An 18,888-nucleotide genomic window follows, 5' to 3' on the forward strand; every position below is an offset into this window, starting at 1 on the left:
CTGATGAAGTCGGCGATGTCCTCGCTGAATTGTGTACGTGGTCCCGGGGGTCTGTAGATGAGGGTGCCTCTGAGGGTGGTCTTGGGGTTGACGTGGATCTGGAAGTGCAGGTGTTCGGCGGGTGCGATGGTGTCGTCGGTGTTGGTCGTGATGCGGATGGTGTTCCTGTGGATGATGGCGATGCCTCCTCCTGTCTGGTTGACGCGGTCTCTCCGGATGATCTTGTAGCCGTCCGGGATGGCGATGGCGATGTCGGGCGCTGAGGAGGCGTTCATCCAGGTTTCCGTGAGGAAGGCGACGTCTGGGTCTGTGGTGTCGAGCAGGTTCCAGAGCTTGACGGCGTGTCTGTGGACGGAGCGGGTGTTGAGCAGGATGCACTTCAGGTGGTTGCTGCTGGTGTTCTGCTTGGTGGGCGCTGGTGCAGTGCAGGTCCGGATGCAGGAGAACTTGCAGGACTGGCAGATGAAGGGTCCGTGGGTGCGTCTCGGGGTGGCTCGGTAGCATCCAGGAGTTCGGCCGGCGTTGAGTGCGTTGAGGGTGGCGGCGTCGTACGTCCGGCGGGTGGGCTGGGGTCTGCGGGGGCCAGGGGTCCCGGCGCTGGGCGCGGTCCAGGCGCGGACGGGCGTAGACGGGCTTACCTTTGGCGCACCTTCGGCGCTCAATCGGTGCTCCCGCTGCGCGCGTCCGCTGCGCGGTCGCTCTGGGGGCGTCATAAGTAGGAGCCGGGTGGGCGGGTCAGCTGGGTGGCGGGAGCGGGGCGGCCAATAGGCTGGTGGTGGGCGGGGCCGCAGGGGGGCAGCGGCGGGAACCTCTGGGCGTCCGGCGGCGGGTCTGTCCCTGGTCAAGCGTGGGAGGCAGGGGGAGATCCGGGCGGCCCAGCGGCGGCTGGGTCGTCCTAGCAGCAGGCAGTAGTCAGGCAGCGGCAGGCGTGGGAGGCGAGGGGGTGACCCGGCCTGGTAAAGGCGCAGTGGTCACTCCCTGGCTGACCCTGCAGGACCCCTTAAGTAGGAGCCGGGTGGGCGGGTCAGCTGGGTGGCGGGATCGGGGCGGCCAATAGGCTGGTGGTGGGCGGGGCCGCAGGGGGGCAGCGGCGGGAACCTCTGGGCGTCCGGCGGCGGCGGCGGGTCTGTCCCTGGTCAAGCGTGGGAGGCAGGGGGAGATCCGGGCGGCCCAGCGGCGGCTGGGTCGTCCTAGCAGCAGGCAGTAGTCAGGCAGCGGCAGGCGTGGGAGGCGAGGGGGTGACCCGGCCTGGTAAAGGCGCAGTGGTCACTCCCTGGCTGACCCTGCAGGACCCCTTAAGTAGGAGCCGGGTGGGCGGGTCAGCTGGGTGGCGGGAGCGGGGCGGCCAATAGGCTGGTGGTGGGCGGGGCCGCAGGGGGGCAGCGGCGGGAACCTCTGGGCGTCCGGCGGCGGCGGAGGGTCTGTCCCTGGTCAAGCGTGGGAGGCAGGGGGAGATCCGGGCGGCCCAGCGGCGGCTGGGTCGTCCTAGCAGCAGGCAGTAGTCAGGCAGCGGCAGGCGTGGGAGGCGAGGGGGTGACCCGGCCTGGTAAAGGCGCAGTGGTCAAACGTAACTTGTATGTACCAAGCTATGTTATATGGATCCCCCATCCCCAGGGACCTCTCTACAGTGACCCGTGCAGTCTTCTTGGCCTCTACAATACACTCAAATCGCTTTACATCAGTATTCCCCAGGAAATTGTCCTCGAGGTTGCTTTCAGAATTCTAGATCAGAGGAGTGCACCTGTCGCTGTACCAACCAACTTTATCATTGCCCTCCTGAGGATTGCCATGATAAAGAACTTTTTTATTTTTCAAACAGCTTCTACCTACAAACTAAAGGAGTGGCGGTGGGGGCTACTTTTGCCCCGGATCTGGCGATTATTTTTATGTCAGCCTTTGAAAATTAATTCATCTTCAACAACCTGAATCCTTTTCATGACAACGTGGGCCTTTGGATGCGCTACATAGACTATATTCTGTTGATATGGAATAGGGACAGCTCCCAATTGGCATCTTTCCACACGTGGCTCAACATGAGGTCTTCTGATATCAAATTTACATTACATTTCAGATACCAGGAGTATAGATTTTCTTGATTTGACCATATACACAGACGGAGAAGAACTTCAAACAACATTGTACCGGAAACCTGCCTAGCGCATTTTATTACTCCAGTATAACAGTCACCACCCTAGAGGCCTTAGGGACATCTTGCCATACGGTCAGTTCTTACGTGTCCGTAGGAACTGCTCTTTAAAACAACACTACATGGAGCAATCAGAGGATCTTTCGGACCGCCTTCTGGAACGTGGCTACCCAAAGAGACTGGTCAAAAAGGCCAGGAAGAGTGCCTGGTTCAGCGCCCGAGAAACTCTACTCCAGCCCAAACAACGGTATAACATGCAGGAACAGAGATTGATCTGTGTCACAACATTTTCCACCCAGAGTAGCGCCATAAAAAAAGTCATTAATAAGCACTGGAGGCTCATATCAGACGATCTTGCACAAGACGCACCACCTATGCAATCGTACAAAAAGGCCAAAAGCATCAAGGACCATATCATTCGCTCCTTTCTGGAACCACCAGGGCCGGCAACCATCCTATCTTTGTGGAATCTACCACCGGTCATTGGCCACCATAGATGCGGACAATGCAAGGCCTGTCCTAACACGATTCAGACCAAGGAATTCAACCATAAACAACACAAGGCGGCACTCAAAATGTACACAAATTGCAACACAAGCAACGTCATTTATGCGATTGTGTGTCCTTGCGACTTGATATACGTAGGGCAAACCCAGCAGAAAGTCACAGCTAGGATGTTACAACATTGCAGCCGCATTCGCTGCGAAGTGGCAGGCGCTCCTTTAGTTAAACATTTTAAACGTGCAAGACATCCACCGGACAATTTCAAATGGACTGTCCTTGAGAAGGCCACCATGGGACCATGGGGTGGCAACATCGGACATATACTGGACATCCGTGTGTCCAAATGGATGGGTTTCTTTGATTCCATAAACAATGGCCTTAATGAGAATGACAGTAGTTTTGCACAACTAGCTATAGTGTGTCCATAAACCATAACATCGCCTAGCTGGCCCCTCCCATCATTACGATTCTCCTTCCTTTCCTACTTTACCCATTGATGAGAACCCTCCCTCCCATGCCAGAGGGCGACTGATCTGTCCTTTTGCCATCAGTGAGCCACACTTGAGAATAGTATAATAATTTTTCAGTTCACTGTGCCAGGTTTAGACTACATAGTACTTTTACCATCGTGTGTGATAGGTAAGTACTATCGGTCTAGCCATGTTTAATATGTATTTCCTCCTGACTGTGACCCATCGGGATTTGTAGTGAGGATATAATTATGTACTTTTGTAAATATTAGACTGCATCATGACAACATTGGTTTTCATGTGCCTATACCATCCTGCGAGACAGGTATGCGCTGATAAACTTGCACTACTTCACATTATTTAATCACCATGGCGTTTTCCATCACTATCTGTTTATTCATTTTGATCATTCTTATATTCTCATCTACTGTTCACGAGCCCTTATACCGTCCTGTGAGACAGGTAAGCGCGGCTTTACTACATCCTGGATCAACCACTGCCAATTTTTCAATTGTTACTGAGACCTTGACTCGGCACACTGAGTCTTTCCCTGCTTTTTGGGCCACGCATCATGCGAGACAACGTGCACGCGTGGGCGTCACGTTGTGAACAGCATATAATGGCACTGCCGAACTCTTTCCCTTCTTGCCATTCAGGACTCGATCCCTGTGTGGGACGCTGGATTGTCTACAGCCCACAGGTATTTGCCTTTTCCCTGTTCCCAGTGCGCGGCCCCCTGCCCGACGCGCATACCACCATACCTTAGTTTTCCAAATCCCGAGAAGTGTAGGCTCATTCCATTTCCCTCTCCCCCCATCTTCACAGAATTGCAACCTGCCGACCGCCCGATGGCGGCTTTTTTTTAAATGATTGTATCGAGGACGTTGACTCTTCAGCACATCCCTGTAAGTTTAACTTCGTTTTCCTCTCTGTGTATGAAATACGATGCATTTTTCTGTAGCAGTCTGTGTTGTTTTTTAACGCCGGTTCTGTTTTCTTTAGACATTCACATTGATGCCATACCTTGAAGTCTGCATTGAAGTTTTCCTTGCTACATGTTCCGTGTTTAATGCGTGATTCACGGTTATCCACTCTCCTTTTCCACCTTATTTTCGCTAAATTCCACTGCTTTTTAATTGGGATCCTTCATGACTAGCCCTAACTCCTTTCCCTTTAACATTTTTTAGGAACCTGGCCCCACCCCTGTCCTGAGGAAGACCCCACCTGTAAGGCCCCACTACTGCCTACGGTATCGTGGGGTCGAAATGTCGACAACCTGTCCACTTACCAACTTCTATCCTAAATGTGACAATTACTGTATTTCTAGAAGCATGGTACACCTGATTTGAACTCTAAAAACATTCATGTTTCATGTATTGGGCTTGCTTTTATAAAGCCCGGTGTATATATTTGTTTATTAAGGTTGTTTGGCCTTCACTATGTCACTACCCTCTACCTTACACAACTCCTTCCACTGACACCCTTCCCATTCTTCACTCTGGGGCACTAATTTCTGATGTCTTTAAAATGCGTTTTCTTTTGTGTATAAATACATTTTGGATGCCTTGTGATAAAACAACGTTTCCTTACAAATTTTGATTGCATATGTTCTTAATTCATAGTAAAAGTATTTTTTGTTTGACTATAACACAGTGTTCGGGGACCCCTCCCTCCGGTACTGCTATTGCACCCAGGTCCCAGCGACTATTTTGGGTATAACCCTTTTCTCTGTAACGTGAGGGAGGCCAAGGGCCTACCTGGCTTCAGAAGCTGGGACCTCATTGGCATCTCGCAACTTGGAGACATGGCAGTGACCATATTTGTTCCTTTGTTGAGTAGCAACATAGATATGCACTTCATCCCTCCCAGTTCTACGGATATTTGCAATTCTGTCATGCCTTAGACACACATAAAATCCGGCACTTCACTGCCAGAATACAGTCCCCTTGAGGCCCAGGTCATGATGGGTAACCTCCGGAGAGGCGGAGTCTCACGCATATATCGTTCCTTAACAAACAACGGTACCACATCGCTTGACCAGTTGAAACTTAGGTGGGTGGCGTGGTTCGGTCCTTGGGAGGACGAGGACTGGTGGGATGCACTGATGGCACTTAAAACTATCACTGTTCCGGCCAAGCTGCGCCTGATCCAGCTCTAGTACCTGCACACCTCCGATCTCATCCCCAGTCGCCTACACAGAGCAGGCCTTATTCCAAACCTGAGGTGTGGTTCAGACCCTGCAGATTTCTTTTATATATTAGGGACATGCCCGCACATTACCCCCTACTGGTTTACCTTAGAAATGGAGCTCACGGAGGTATTAGGATGGGAAGTTCCGCACAACCCCCTACACATATTACTTGGCATCACGGATGGGTTGGATGATCCAGGGTAGACAAGGCATTCCTGGGAACCGCTTTGGCGGTAGGCAAGCGCGACATCGCGGCTGCGTGAAAGAATCCCACCTGCCCACTCTAGTTAAATGGCACCGTGGAATAGACTGGTGTGCCACACAGGAACTCTCGTTATACAAAGCCAGAGGTTGCCCTGCTTAACACCGAAGAATCTGGGGCAAGTAGCTGGGAATGCTAGACTGAGCGCCACCCTTGTGTCTGTGGGTCTAGTTCGTTATGCTCTCTGGAGGGAGAGACACAATAATGTAATTAGCTGTACCTGTACTGTGTGCCGAAATCCACCTGTTATGATGCTGCCTACAATGCTGTACTCTTTGCCTTCATTTTTCTCACTTCTTTGTAAAATCAATCAAATTAATTATCAAAAAAAGAACATGCACAGTAAGACGTTTGATTTAGATACTGCATCGTAAAAGCATGCAGAATGTTAGACGTAGATTTGTGATGACACTTAGCCACAGATGAACTAATGAGAAGTTTAATAAAGTTATCGGTATATGTTTCCTTTGCTCATAGATGAATATGACATTATTATTATTATTATTATTATGCGTTCTTATATAGCGCTCGATTACCCGTAGGCATCTCGGCGCTTGCCTTGGGAACCCGTCCTGGCTTCCCCCAAGGTGAAAGCCAGGCATCCCGCCGCGGGGGGGCCGTAGTGGAGATTAAGCAGGCTAATGCCCAGAGCTGCAGAGTGTGAACCCATGATTCGAGTAGGCACCGAAACGAGAATTATCGAGTCCGTGGATATTTGGGCTCAAGACCCTGCCGCGTCGGGAATTGAACCCTGGTCCCGGGTCTGACCTCTGCTTCAGGGTCTGCCTCCTCTAACCAGTGAGCCACACTTCTCCACATACAAAACGATAACATAGAAATTTCTTATACGTGTATGAATAAAGTTGTTTTAGGTGTTAAAAAAATGGAAATTAACATTAGAATGTGTAATGTGAGCACTGACATTGAGAAGAAAAGTTTACTTTAGCTATGCTTCCGAATACTGAACGGTGCAAAAAGCCTGTAACAGGAGAAGGGTATTGAAAGATTAGCATGTGATTTGACTATAATGTGTTATACATTTTTTATATGGGAATTTCATACTTACATAATATAGATGCAATTATCAATAGACCTAAATGAAGAACTAATGGATTGTATTTCGATAATATGAATTCATATTTTAGCACAAACTTTTGCGTGTGCAGGCTGCGTTTCATAAAGGCCTAAACTTTTCCTTCTTAGCATGAACTAATGAACTGAATAGTCTAAAAGCCTATGAGAACATTTTGTAAAGTTTCCACTTTTGGTTTAACAGTCAACGATTCCTTTCACGTTTGTGGCTTACTTGAATGGATTTGCAACAACATAGTTACTTCCTAGAGTACCTGCTTATGAAAGGACTGACAAAGGATGAGATCATGGACTTGCCTATTTCCTAGATGACATAACCAATCACGATGATTAAAGACAGTGGTCTTATGGAAAATGCAAAGTAATGGATTACTTCCTCTTCTGAATATGTATACTTTTACCTACTACATCATCTCATGCTATCACAACTGACAAATGGGACAAACTGGTCTATCAAATTTGGTGATGTCAATGGGGGTGACCATAAATCGATGGAGTATAAATATCCAATTGTGAAAAGGAACGACCCCCATCTTGTCCACCTTCTCAACCCACCTTGTGGTACAGAGACTGACAAATTGGATTCCAGAAACTAACATGAATTGAGACTTATTACTGCGTTTTATGCCTGCTGGTATGCTTGCATAGGAGGAAACTTTCTGTCTGGAAGGTTTCCGACAATGGCTATGGAATTTCCGCTGCAGTGCAGAAAGGGGCAGACGATCCTGCTCCTGAACTGGAACTGGTCAATTGCCAATTCCTGAACTTTATAGAGTTTGTATGAGCGTCATATTGCTTTTAAGGACTCCTTTCTTAAAACCTACTCTCCCTCAGCTGAGGAAGAACATTTTTCACATTTTGATTCATACAGCTTTTTTAATGCTTATTAAAATCTCTAATAGTCTTATTTTAAGTTGGCATGAAAAAATATTTAAATGCAACAAATATACTAAGCCTAGGTTGATTATTCTGCTGATTCTGTGTCATTCATTGGTGTGGCCATTTTATCTCTTTCAAAGGTACTAGATTAATAGATACTGCTTAGGCAACATCTGTTTGATAATGAATAAATACTAACTATAATCTTATTCCACGTTCTCATATGATAAAAGTTCATCCCCTTAATAGTCTAGTCCATTTCAGCACAGAACAAGATCCATCGGCGGACATAATGAGACCAATGTGGTAGCTGAGGTTATTCTGGGGAGAATATACTTGATGTAGAATTATTTATGCCCAACACGTATACGCTACAACAGTAAACTTACCCTCCAAAGTAAGGTTAGAGAATTCCGCTCCGGACAGGTGGGGGGATGTCCGACATATCAAAGAAGCTTAAATGTTAACTGGAATTTGTGACCATGAAGAACTGAATTGGTGTTCTCCATGTACACATAAATATCAAACCACTCACCTGAGTCTTCTTGGTTAAATTCACGTTCCAACTGTTTGGTCTCTTTTTCAAGGGTTGTGGCTAAATGTCTTAGCTTTCCAAAGAAGGTTTCTGTCACAGTCTCGGCCATGTTATATGTTTTCTGGTCAAATAAACCCAAACAAAATGATCAAACAGTATACTTTAACAGCTAATTTTGTAATGCAGAAAGGAGCTTTAGCAACAACAAAATCCTTTTGCTTTCAAAACTGTTGGAATCGTTAATAATTCATGCATCTGAGGACAATTAAAAGGGAATTTTGGTATTCCAACCCAAACCATCGTCCTAAGTCTGGGCTCTGTCCTAAAAGCACCATAAAAATGTTTCAAAACAAGACCCAAAGTGCGGCCAGCAAAGACAGAATACCTGCCTACCCACCTGTAGAAATGTCCTAGGGAATTGCGCTACCTCTATCCACATCCTCCTAATACTTTTTTAGGTTTTTATTTTAAAGGTAAACAAGGCCAAACAAAATATGACTGCAAACGATCCCAGCTGTACTGGCTGGAACCACATTCGTTTTCTAAATGAAACACATTTTTAAAATTTATTTATTTTGGGAGTTTTATATAGCGCGAACTCGACCCGAAGTTATCAGAAAGCTTTACATGAGCACCAGTTGCGTTACAGACAGACACATTTATTTTGTTAGACACAGGGAGATTAAGTGATTTGCCCAGAATCACAGGATGTGGAGCATCCATGTGGAGACTCGAATCCGGTTCCCCAGCTTCGAATTCGAGCACTCTAGCCGTTAGGCCATATAAATATCCAGTCCTGGACTGCGTTAGTCTGCAGCTGCAAATTCCACATCTGCATACAACAAAATGGTCTGATGCGCCTGCATGGACACTTGCTGCGTGGGGTGGACTGAGGGTTCCTGAAACTTTTCCCCTCAGTAAGGCTCCCAGAGGGAAGTTCTCTTTGTAGGCCATGGCCAGCTCAGCCATAGACCTCAGCCCTTTTACATAATGTTTCAAAAGTGGTCTAAAGCTAGTGGAGGACTCTTATTGTGCAATGTTTTGGTGTACCTGGGAAAAACATACGCTTACCATTTACCACAGAGGACTGGAAATAATGCAACAAAGCATCACTTTGACACTCTTAGAAGCCTCAAGCAGCCTTCTCCAATCTGGATGAGCTGCAATCAGGTTAAACTCGCAATGAGTTTCCAGGTGATGCTGTTCAATGCTATCCAGCATGGCTAAGCTAAACCAATATTTCCACAGGTTCGCAAGCAGATGAAATCCCTCGATTATTCTGGGACCTTAGAAAATTAAATTAAACACCAGTGACTGTTTCAGTGTAAACAAAATTATATGTCAGGAAAGGAGGCTTCAGATTATGCTTCTGTTTCTTTACTAGAGAAAATACAGCAGCCAGTCAAAACATTATAAAAATTAAAAACTTCATTTCCCATGAACCCCAGTAGTCCACTCTCTCCACCAATCACTGAAGTCATGCATAGTATATAAGCCAATGTCACAATAAATCCTCCTCAAGTTAAGTCATTTATTTCCATCTATACTTGCATGTTACCTGTTTTCATACTATTTATGCTCTATTGGGGCTTGTGGCTTCACTTGGATCGAGTTTTACATACTCGGAGGCTATGCCACCAGTTTCGGTTGGTTGCCATGGAGCGTATACATGCTTGGAGCCCAGTCCCTTTTCAATGTTGATGCTTGCGCTTGCGCGGTGAAGCCAAAAATCTGAATAATTGCCAATCTGTTCGCTACGCTGCATAAAACAAAGGGATGTTAGCCTCACAAGTCCTGGTTAACGCCAAACGGAGCGAAAAAAGGGAGAATAAGGCCTTGCCTTAGGAGAGCTGGGTGCCTCCCTCCACATATTATATTGGCAACAACTTAGGGCTTGTGTTTGCCCTGATCACTGGTTCTCTGAAATTTGTTTGCACCCAGTTAGGCATGTCTCTCCCCCTGGAATTTCTCAAGACTCTCAATACCAGGTTATAATGGCATACTATGCTGATGAGGGTGAGGACTATCTGTAATACGAATAAGTCCCTTAGGAGCAGGATATGGAGGAGCGTTTGGTAGAGGTACTTGACACTCAAGAGTAGAGCTCGGCGAACCGGGCCATAATAAAGGCTTTGCAACCATTTACCCAACCCCTGGCACGTTATGGTTGACGTGAGTTGATGGGTACAGCAGGGGGTCCTGTGAAACAGGATTTGGCATTGCTTGAGGCGTGCTTTGCCCATAGTACTTCTTCCAAATGCTCCTCGGCTGAGGCTTTCACAGTTGGGGCAATGGGTCCTGCGTGTCCACGAATATGGAAGTATTGATTGTTTTGAACCATCTGGTTTCACCAAGAGCTTCACCTTCATGGCAGAACCTTCCAGTTTGGTCTAAGATTCCCATTCAGTTAAGGAGACTGCTCAGGAGGATTTTGAACCGGCCGCCATACAAAAGTGCAAAGTGCGGCATGTGAGACCTGATACACCTCCCAACAAGAATCTGTTGTTTGAACTCAGAGAGATTTTCCACCCTTGTTCCACGGAATGGGTCCCCTGTATGGAGGTGGCACACTATGTACAAGACAACTTGCGTCAGGGCTTTGAGCGGAAGGTACGTAATACATTGTGCCAAGAGTGCCCGCACCTGTCTTTGCAGTGTAAAGTGGAGAATACACCAGAGCTCGTTCCAACATGGCCACGTCGCTTAAGAAATTCTCCAGATACTCCAAGAAGGGTCTGGGTAGAGCCTGGTGGAGCTATCAGGACTAACTGCTTATTATATCTGGCCCCTCACTACTTGATCGGGCAGTTCAGGCTAAGGACAATAAGTGCCAATTGGATCCTGGCGAGGTCCTGGAGTGGGCACAGAGGGCCCTGTGTCTTTTAAGGAATGCCAACTGCGCATTGTCCACCGAAATTATCGCATCGACCCCCAGCTTGCAGGTTTGGCCTACACTGAGGCTGGCACACTGGCCGACAGTTTGTTATTTGGTGAAAAGTTAGCAAACGATTTGGGAAAGTCTGTGTCGACCGTTTTGGCAGTAGACGAGGCACAAACATCGTTGAAGGTCTTTAACTCTTCGACAGGGGCCTTTTTGATAGGGCCAGACGCTATCATGGCTGAGCACCAGGCCACGGCTTTCAATAGGCCGCACGTGGATACGCGCCCAGAGGCGGAGGTGCCCCTCAACGGTACTCCCACTTCTACCTCACATGAAATTAAGGCAGACAAGGTCATGTTCATTGTGGGTGTTACAGTGGCGGAGAGAACACTGCAGATTCCCCATACGCAGGTGAGCTTCCTTCCTCAATTAGAGGTTATTTCCTATCCATTTTTCCCAAACCGAGAAGTCTTTCGTAGACAACAAGGTTCAATCCCTCATAGCCAAAAGGGGCGGTGACACAGATGACCTTACATCCCAGGGGTTTCATCAGTACCATCTTTTTGGTACCCAAAATGATCAGGGCTTTCACCTGGTTCTCAACCTAAAGAAATTCAACTTTCGGATTGTGTATCGGCACTTCAAGATGGAGGGCATACATTTATTACGAGATGTTCTACAGGAAGGGGATGGCTAGTTCGTTCAGATCTAAAAGCAGGGTATTTGGCGGTGCCCATTTTTGCCCCTCAGAGATTTTTACAGTTCCAATGGCAACACTGCTGGTACGAGTTCACCGCCATTCCCTTCGGTCTCTCTCCAGCCCCTTGTTGTTTCACAAAGCTCCTTCGACCGGTAGTTCAGTACATTCGGGAGTAAGGGGTGCGGTCGATCATTTACCTAGACAATATTATCGTCATGGCCCAGGACAGAGAGACAGTTCTCCTTCATTTATCTTGGACAGGAAGTCTCTTTTAGGATCTGGGGTTTGTCTTCAACAGGGAAAGGTCAGCCATGGTGCCATCGACTGGTATTGGATTTTCTGGGCTTCCAAGTGGACTCGGTACTGGCCTAGCTTCTCCTAACATTGCGGAAACGATTGTCCCTAAGAAAGCAGTTGGGGAGAGCCCTTGCCTCTCAGACTATATCCTTGAGGACCCTTGCTCACCTAGTGGGGCTGTTGGCTTTTTCCATACAAGCCATTTTCCTGGGTCCTCTGCATTATGGAGCCCTCCAGTGACTGACAATTCACCATCTTCACAAGGGACTGTCCTCCTCTGAACAGAAATCCTTGACAGAAGGGGTCAGGACGGAAATGTCCTGGTGGCTGAACACATGGATGCCTGGAACGGCGGAGCCAATGTCACTTGGATCCCTGAGGTGGTGATAGAATCGGATGCCGGCCGTTGGGGTTGGGAAGCCTGTTGCAGCTCGGTGGGGCAGGGTGTAATTGGTCCTCTCGCTTTACATCAATTGCCAGGAATTACAGGCTAGGTCTTTTGTTATTTGTACTTTGTCACAGCACAAGGACAATGTATCGGTGGTAAGTTACATCAACCGCATAGGCGGGACGAGGTCGCAATTCTTGGAGATTGTCAAAGACTTTTGGCATTATTGCCTTCATCATCAGATTTCAGTGACGGAGGAATACATTACTGGCTCGTCCAAAGTACAAGCGGATGAGAATTTCCATTTTCTCCAAGACTCCAGCAACTGGAGGTTGCGTTCCCCAGGTGTTTCATTTCTTGAACCTACACATTGGTCCATGCACGATGGACCTTTTCGCCTCCCGACTCAACACACAGCTTCCAAAGTTTTACAGTTGGAGACCTGATCCTTGAGAACTGAGCTCGGATGCATTTCTTCAGGATTGGTCAGTGGGTCTTTTATACACCTTCCCACCTTTTTCAATGATCCAAAGGGTCTTAGCGCAGTTGAGCAGACAGATGCCAGAGTTGGTCCGGGTTACCCCTCTTTGGAAGGCACAGTTGTGGTTTCCAGTGGCAATGGAGTTATCCTGCGCCCTTCCGATTCAAATATAGACTCGACTGGATCTTCTGCAGCGGGCAGCTATCATACCTTAGTGACTCAGGGGCAACTTTCTGGAGACGCTGGCAACTGCCAGGAGTTTCGCCAGATACACTGTTCTTCTTGGGCTCTGACCCTCTACGCACACACAATACGAATCAGCCTGGCGTTGCTGGGTTCCTTGGTGCGGTGAACGGAATGTGGATCTCATGGGATGGGGTGTCCATATCATTGTGAATTTTTAGTCTGATCTGGCAACGCAGGGTCTGGCTTATAGAACGGTGAATAATTTCTGTTCTGCTATTTCTGCGGGTCATCCTCATCTGGATGGTAGACACATAGGGGATCATCCACTTGTGTGCAAAGAATTGGGATGTTGCATCCCACACAACCAAATTATTCTACAATATGGGACGTAGATGGTTTTGGGTTTCCTTAGGGCCTGGCCGGCTAATGAAGATCTTACGCGTAAGCAATTATTAGCGAAGCTTACTTTATTGTTGCGTTTCATATCCTGCAGGTAAGTGTCAGATATTCACGCCTTGAATTTAGCAGGTAAAGTGTTTACTCCCTCTGGAGTGTATTTTTACACATTTAAACATAGCAAAAAGACGTATTGCTTAAGCTACCTATCCTCATCAACAAAAACTACGTGTGGTCAAATGTTTGAAATGTTCTGGGGAACATGCTTGTGAATTGCGAACTGACCAAGCAGGATAGTTACTTATTTCTTTGCAGAAACCTTTCTACACGGTCTCTTCAGCTACTTGTGGCCCAGTGGGTTTAGGTGGATTCTTGCAGAAACGGGAATTGATGCGTCTCGTTTTGGAGCACTTTCGGTGAGGGGTGCCATGGCTTCCAAAGCATTTTCCACTGGTTCTCGACTTGAGGGCATTATGGCCGCGGCAGACTGGTCTTCTGATTCGCCTTTTAAAGTGTTTTATCACAAACCAGTTGTGGATGTTGCTTCTAATATCGTAGCACAACTTTAAACTAGCATAATCAGAAGCCTCCATTCCGGACATAGAATAAAAACAAGCATTTACAATGCAACAGTTTCGCCTTTGCAAAAGTTAGAGCTATTGGCATTGTAAATGACAACATTTTTATTTATGTGTTGCTTTTGAAAACAGGTAAATAAATGGCAGTGTCATTTACATTGCCAATAGCTTAATCTCTCGCAAATGTGAGACCTATTGTATCCTACTGGACGAGCTCAGGCAGAAGAGAGAGGGGAGAGAAGAGAGAGTGAGAGAGAAGAAGAGAAGGAGAGAGCAGAAGAGAAGAGAGCAGAAGAGAAGAGACTTGTGTCTGACAAGACGGGGAATGAGACAACCCTGAGGGGAAGAGTGGCAGAGGGACCTGGTGAAAAGGGTAAGCTACGAGCAGTGGATTCCGGGTTTTCCATCATAATTAGGGGTAACTGTGTGAGCTGAGTGCTGAAGCAAGACTTAGTTTACATTTATGGTGAGGGGCTGGAATGTCTGCATCGTGGCAATCCTAAATGACCGTGGGGGCCGCTCTACCACCCAAAATGCCCCAAATCGTCGGAGTCCCTCTCGGGGGACTCGAAATGTAATTATGGTACCAAGAGCCTCTCAGGGCTCGTCAACTAATATGCCCATAGCCTCTCGTGGGCTCTTAAGGAATGCTGGCGCCTTCGGTGGAGTCCCCCCTCTGGGGACTCGATATAATAATAATATAATAATAATAATCCACATTTGTAAAGCGCACAATCACCCGTAAGGGTCTCTAGGCGCTGGGGGCCGTCGGGAAGATTAAGCAAGCTATTGCCCAGAGTCACATGGTGCTGGGCTAATCTGCCACCGGTGCCGGGGATCGAACCGTGATCCCCAGATTCCAGCGTCAGTCGCCCTGGCCGCGGCGCCACACCTCTTCCACCGAGACTCGAGAGAAACAACTGCCCCCTCTGAGCCTCGTGGGCTCTATACAAAGATGGCCCCCCTTCGTTGGAGTCCCTCTCTGGGGACTCGAAACAAGCAAACTGCCCCCGGAGCCCTCGTGGCTCAACAGAAGATGGCCCCTTCGCCGGAGTCCCTCGCGGGGGGGGACTCGAAACCAACACAACGGCCCCCGGACAAAGACCGCGCTACTGGGAGGGGGGCGGACACCGGCAATGTGTCCCGACGCCCCCCTCTTCTCACAGGGACAACCCGAGCCCTCACCTTACCGGGCTCCGGGTTTCTGCTTCCAGGACGGCGGCGGGGCTCCCTCACTCCAGGGAGAGCCTTGCGGCGGAGCCAGCGTCGCTCCCTGCCTTCCCCCGGCCTCTGTCGACGTCCTCCGATCTGGAGGAAGTCCTCGCGGCCCGACCAATGGCTGCGGGGCCTGGCGATGATGCGACGGGACTCCCGGGGCCAATCACAGCGCGGCCCCGCGCTGCAGCTTCCCGGCAACGCTTCCTCGGGCACCTCGGCTCTGGCGGGGTGGGCACCCGTCAGAGGTCCACAAAAAGGGGCAAAATTGGTGTTCCTTAACTCCGTGTTGTGAAGGCCACATTGGCTCAGGCTGCAGCACTCTCACTCGGCCAAGCAGCTCCCGCTCGGAAATAAGTATTCACTGGAAGCCATAAAATGATTCTGCCCCACAACGCGGACGGCCCGACCTTGCAGCACGTGCGATGATCAGCGGAGCTGCAAGGCAGCCGAGCCCCATGAATTCCGGCGCCCCCGCGGCGCTAACCATTGTCGGCCAGCCTCCACGTCCAATTCATTAAAATTAACTCCTGGCGAAGGCACGGACAACGAGAGGGAGGGCGGGGGATAAACAAGGCACAATAACTCCTCGGCGAGAGGGAGGGTGTGGGGGGCGGGACTTAAAAAAAGACACGGAAACGCCCCCGAATCGCGTCGTGACGGGGAAAGAGTAATTGACAACCAATCTCTTCCAATGGCAGCCTCCATTTATGGAGCTAGCCAATGGAAGAGAGAGGCGGGACAAAGCCCCATACTGTAGATCTCAAAAGATTTCGACTGCGCGAGCACTGCTGCGCAGTGCTACGGCCAGGCGAAACCTAAAAATGATATCTATTGCGTCAGGAATTTTCAATTGTATTAGGGACACGGAGACGAGGATTATCCCACCCAGGGATTGTAGTTGATTATAATTGATTGTGTTAGGTCTGTTATTCTATTTAGGATTGGCATGTTAGATTTTCCCGCCCCTGAGGATGTGGTTTACAGAATCGGTAGATGCTGTGCTACTGGTCGCCTTTTTCGTTTCAGGAGCAGATACTAAGGTGACCTGAGAGGATTGATGCCTTGTTTTCCAGTACTGGTGTTTATCGGAGAACAGTTCTCTTCGCAGTTTAATTGGTTGCCGTGTTAGACATACAGATCCTGGTTATTTGAGGGTTCGAGGTTTGGAGTTTAAGTTGACAAAGACTTTTGGAAATTACTTTTGAGAGTTATTGACAAAGAAAGAGGTGGATTTATTGTGACATTGGCTTATATACTATGGTTGACCCCAGTGATTGGTGGCGAGTGTGGACTACTGGGGTTCATCGGAAATCTAATTGTTCCTTTTATAATGTTTTGATTGGCTGCTGTATTTTCTATAGTGAAGAAAAAGAAGCATAATCCTCGCCTCCATGTCCTTAATAGAATTGAACATTCTTGACGAGATAGCTAGAAATGTTTTTATTCATATGCCTGAAAATAAAAGTTATTTAAAATAAAAAAAGATGATGCATGGAAAGAAAGATAAAATCAAAATCGTAAAAGCTGAATTGAACTCATCTTTGGATTTCACCATGCAGCAGTGTATATCAGACTTTTCAGAGAAGAAGAAAGTATAGCTTGTTGGTACTAAAAGTAGTACAGGAAACAACCACCAAGCTTCTATGTATATGCACCTCAGTCAGTCTAAAAAAAAAGAGCTCTTTTTCATACAACCGGCCCTCACTCCTCCAACGACACTTTGTCGATCTTTTTCCCTCTTACACATTTCTTTCTTTCACTCCTTCCCTGAAAATTTGGTGTAATCTTCAATTTTTGTCCTCTCTGCATACTATCCATTTCAGCTATAAAATCTTTACAACATTTACCAATTCTTAACATTCAATGCAGCTAAAATGTCATCCTCACTCTTGTTCTCTCTCGTTTTTAGTATTGTTTTATAATTGTCATTGTTCTTCCTGAAATGGCATTTAATTCTCTTGAACAGTCTTTAACTTTGTAATATGTCCTTAGTTCAAATGTCACAACCACTACTCTTTCTTCCCCATCTCATTTCTTTGCCGTCTTCCTTTCCATCTTAAATTCTGTGTCTAGCATACAGTATTTCAAGTGATGGTCTGCCCTCTCAGATCACAATTCCATTATACAGATCTAAATACAATCACTTTTGCAGCTCAGCCTTCCGGCTTCAGATGTTCTGCCCTCCCCTCCCAACACATACACTCCTATGTGGACATCCTCCAGACTCAAATAGTTGGCCCTTCAGACTCCAAAACAGTGGAACTCCCTCACTCTTTCTGTACATTCCTCTCTATCTTTGTGCCTTTCACATCCATTATCTCCTACATGAGCCATTTGATAACACGTTTTACTCACCCCCCCTGTAGCTCAATCGCCCTTTTTTTTTTTACCTCTCATGCTTACTTATTTAAGTACCGTCACTGGCGCTTGTCTGATTATCTTCTGTACTGTGCTTAGATGTTAAGACTGTATAAATACAATGGAACAAAATAAAATGATGTGCTAATTTCAGCAGAAAAGCACGGGAATAGAACTTAGCAACTCATGTAGGTTTATAAGTAGACCTATACTTACTGTCCTAAAGATAACCATCAAGATGCTCAAAGAGTTTCACAGGATGTCTTTCCAATCTGTATTTGTTTAGAAGTGATATTCAAGCGCACTGGTCTCTTCACAGATGACTTTCACAACTACCTCAATTCAATTTTTCTCCATATGCTGGAAGTGTTTGCTCTGATCCAGGTGAAGCTGGAACGAGGAAGTCAATAGAGAAGGCAATGAACTCTCGATCAATGTATGTCTACGAGCAAGAAAGTGGCAGACCATCTGCTTGTTCCATGGGATTAAATTTACCAGACAAAAAAAGAAAAGCCAAGTTACTTTATTATAGTCAATCTCCGTCTGAAAAATAAGGTAATCCTAATTGTATTTTTCTCACTACTCTTCCTGGGAAGAGTTCTGTATGCTATTACAAATGTAGACATCTGATGAAAACTTGTACTTTTTCGAAGAATTTTACGAGCTGCCGTGATGCATTTTAGAAGTTGTGGCTCGAGTTTAACAGTAGGTTGGTTACAGAGATGTGTGTTGGTATAACCCTTTCTATTCGGGATAATATTTGCATATCTTCTCCATGTCATCACCAAATCAATAGCAACAAGGCCACATGTGCTCGAGTTCAGCATTTGCCACCATTCAGTGCCCAGCCACGTGCCCTGTCAAAACATGGCAGGACAGACCCATTTTACAGGGGGTAATTTGAATTGCAGAAGGGCAACCATTTTAAAAGGCAACAAATGTCTCGGGGTTTAGCAGGCCTCGGAAATCACAGAGTGAAAACACGCATTATAAATCTAGAGGTCCAATGAAAGAGATAGTTTGAGAGACCTATGGAAACAGGGCAGGATCTACACCCTCAAACAATACAGTAAAGAGCATAGAAATTATGAAAAAGTATATACAACAATTTTAGGGATAATATGTTAATAATGGATGTATCCCGGCCATCAGTCAGCAACTGGTTTGCACTTCCTGAAGGAAGTAGCAAAGCAACACATTGATAGGAGGAAGCTCGTTTTTCCATTCTGAGCATTCAGCTCTGTTGGTCTAACTTTTCTAAGTCCTGTTTCTTGCCTGGAGGATCAGGTTGTAAGGTGCCATGCCTTCAGGGATTGCTCGTATTTA

General features: G+C 47.1%; 1 protein-coding gene across 3 annotated transcripts in view; it reads right to left on the reverse strand.

Annotated features, from left to right (window-relative positions):
• SKA3 (spindle and kinetochore associated complex subunit 3) overlaps positions 1 to 18,888 on the reverse strand; it is a 574,705-nt gene that overhangs the window by 503,523 nt on the left and 52,294 nt on the right. For all 3 annotated transcript variants that reach the window (XM_078657087.1, XM_078657088.1, XM_078657086.1), the window contains exon 2: positions 8,080 to 8,200. In XM_078657087.1, the coding sequence (XP_078513213.1) occupies positions 8,080 to 8,188 (109 nt within the window). In that variant the 5' untranslated portion in view covers positions 8,189 to 8,200. The remainder of the gene's footprint in view (positions 1 to 8,079; positions 8,201 to 18,888) is intronic.

This window comes from Lissotriton helveticus, chromosome 8, assembly GCF_964261635.1.
Source record: "Lissotriton helveticus chromosome 8, aLisHel1.1, whole genome shotgun sequence".
Taxonomy (NCBI): domain Eukaryota; kingdom Metazoa; phylum Chordata; class Amphibia; order Caudata; family Salamandridae; genus Lissotriton; species Lissotriton helveticus.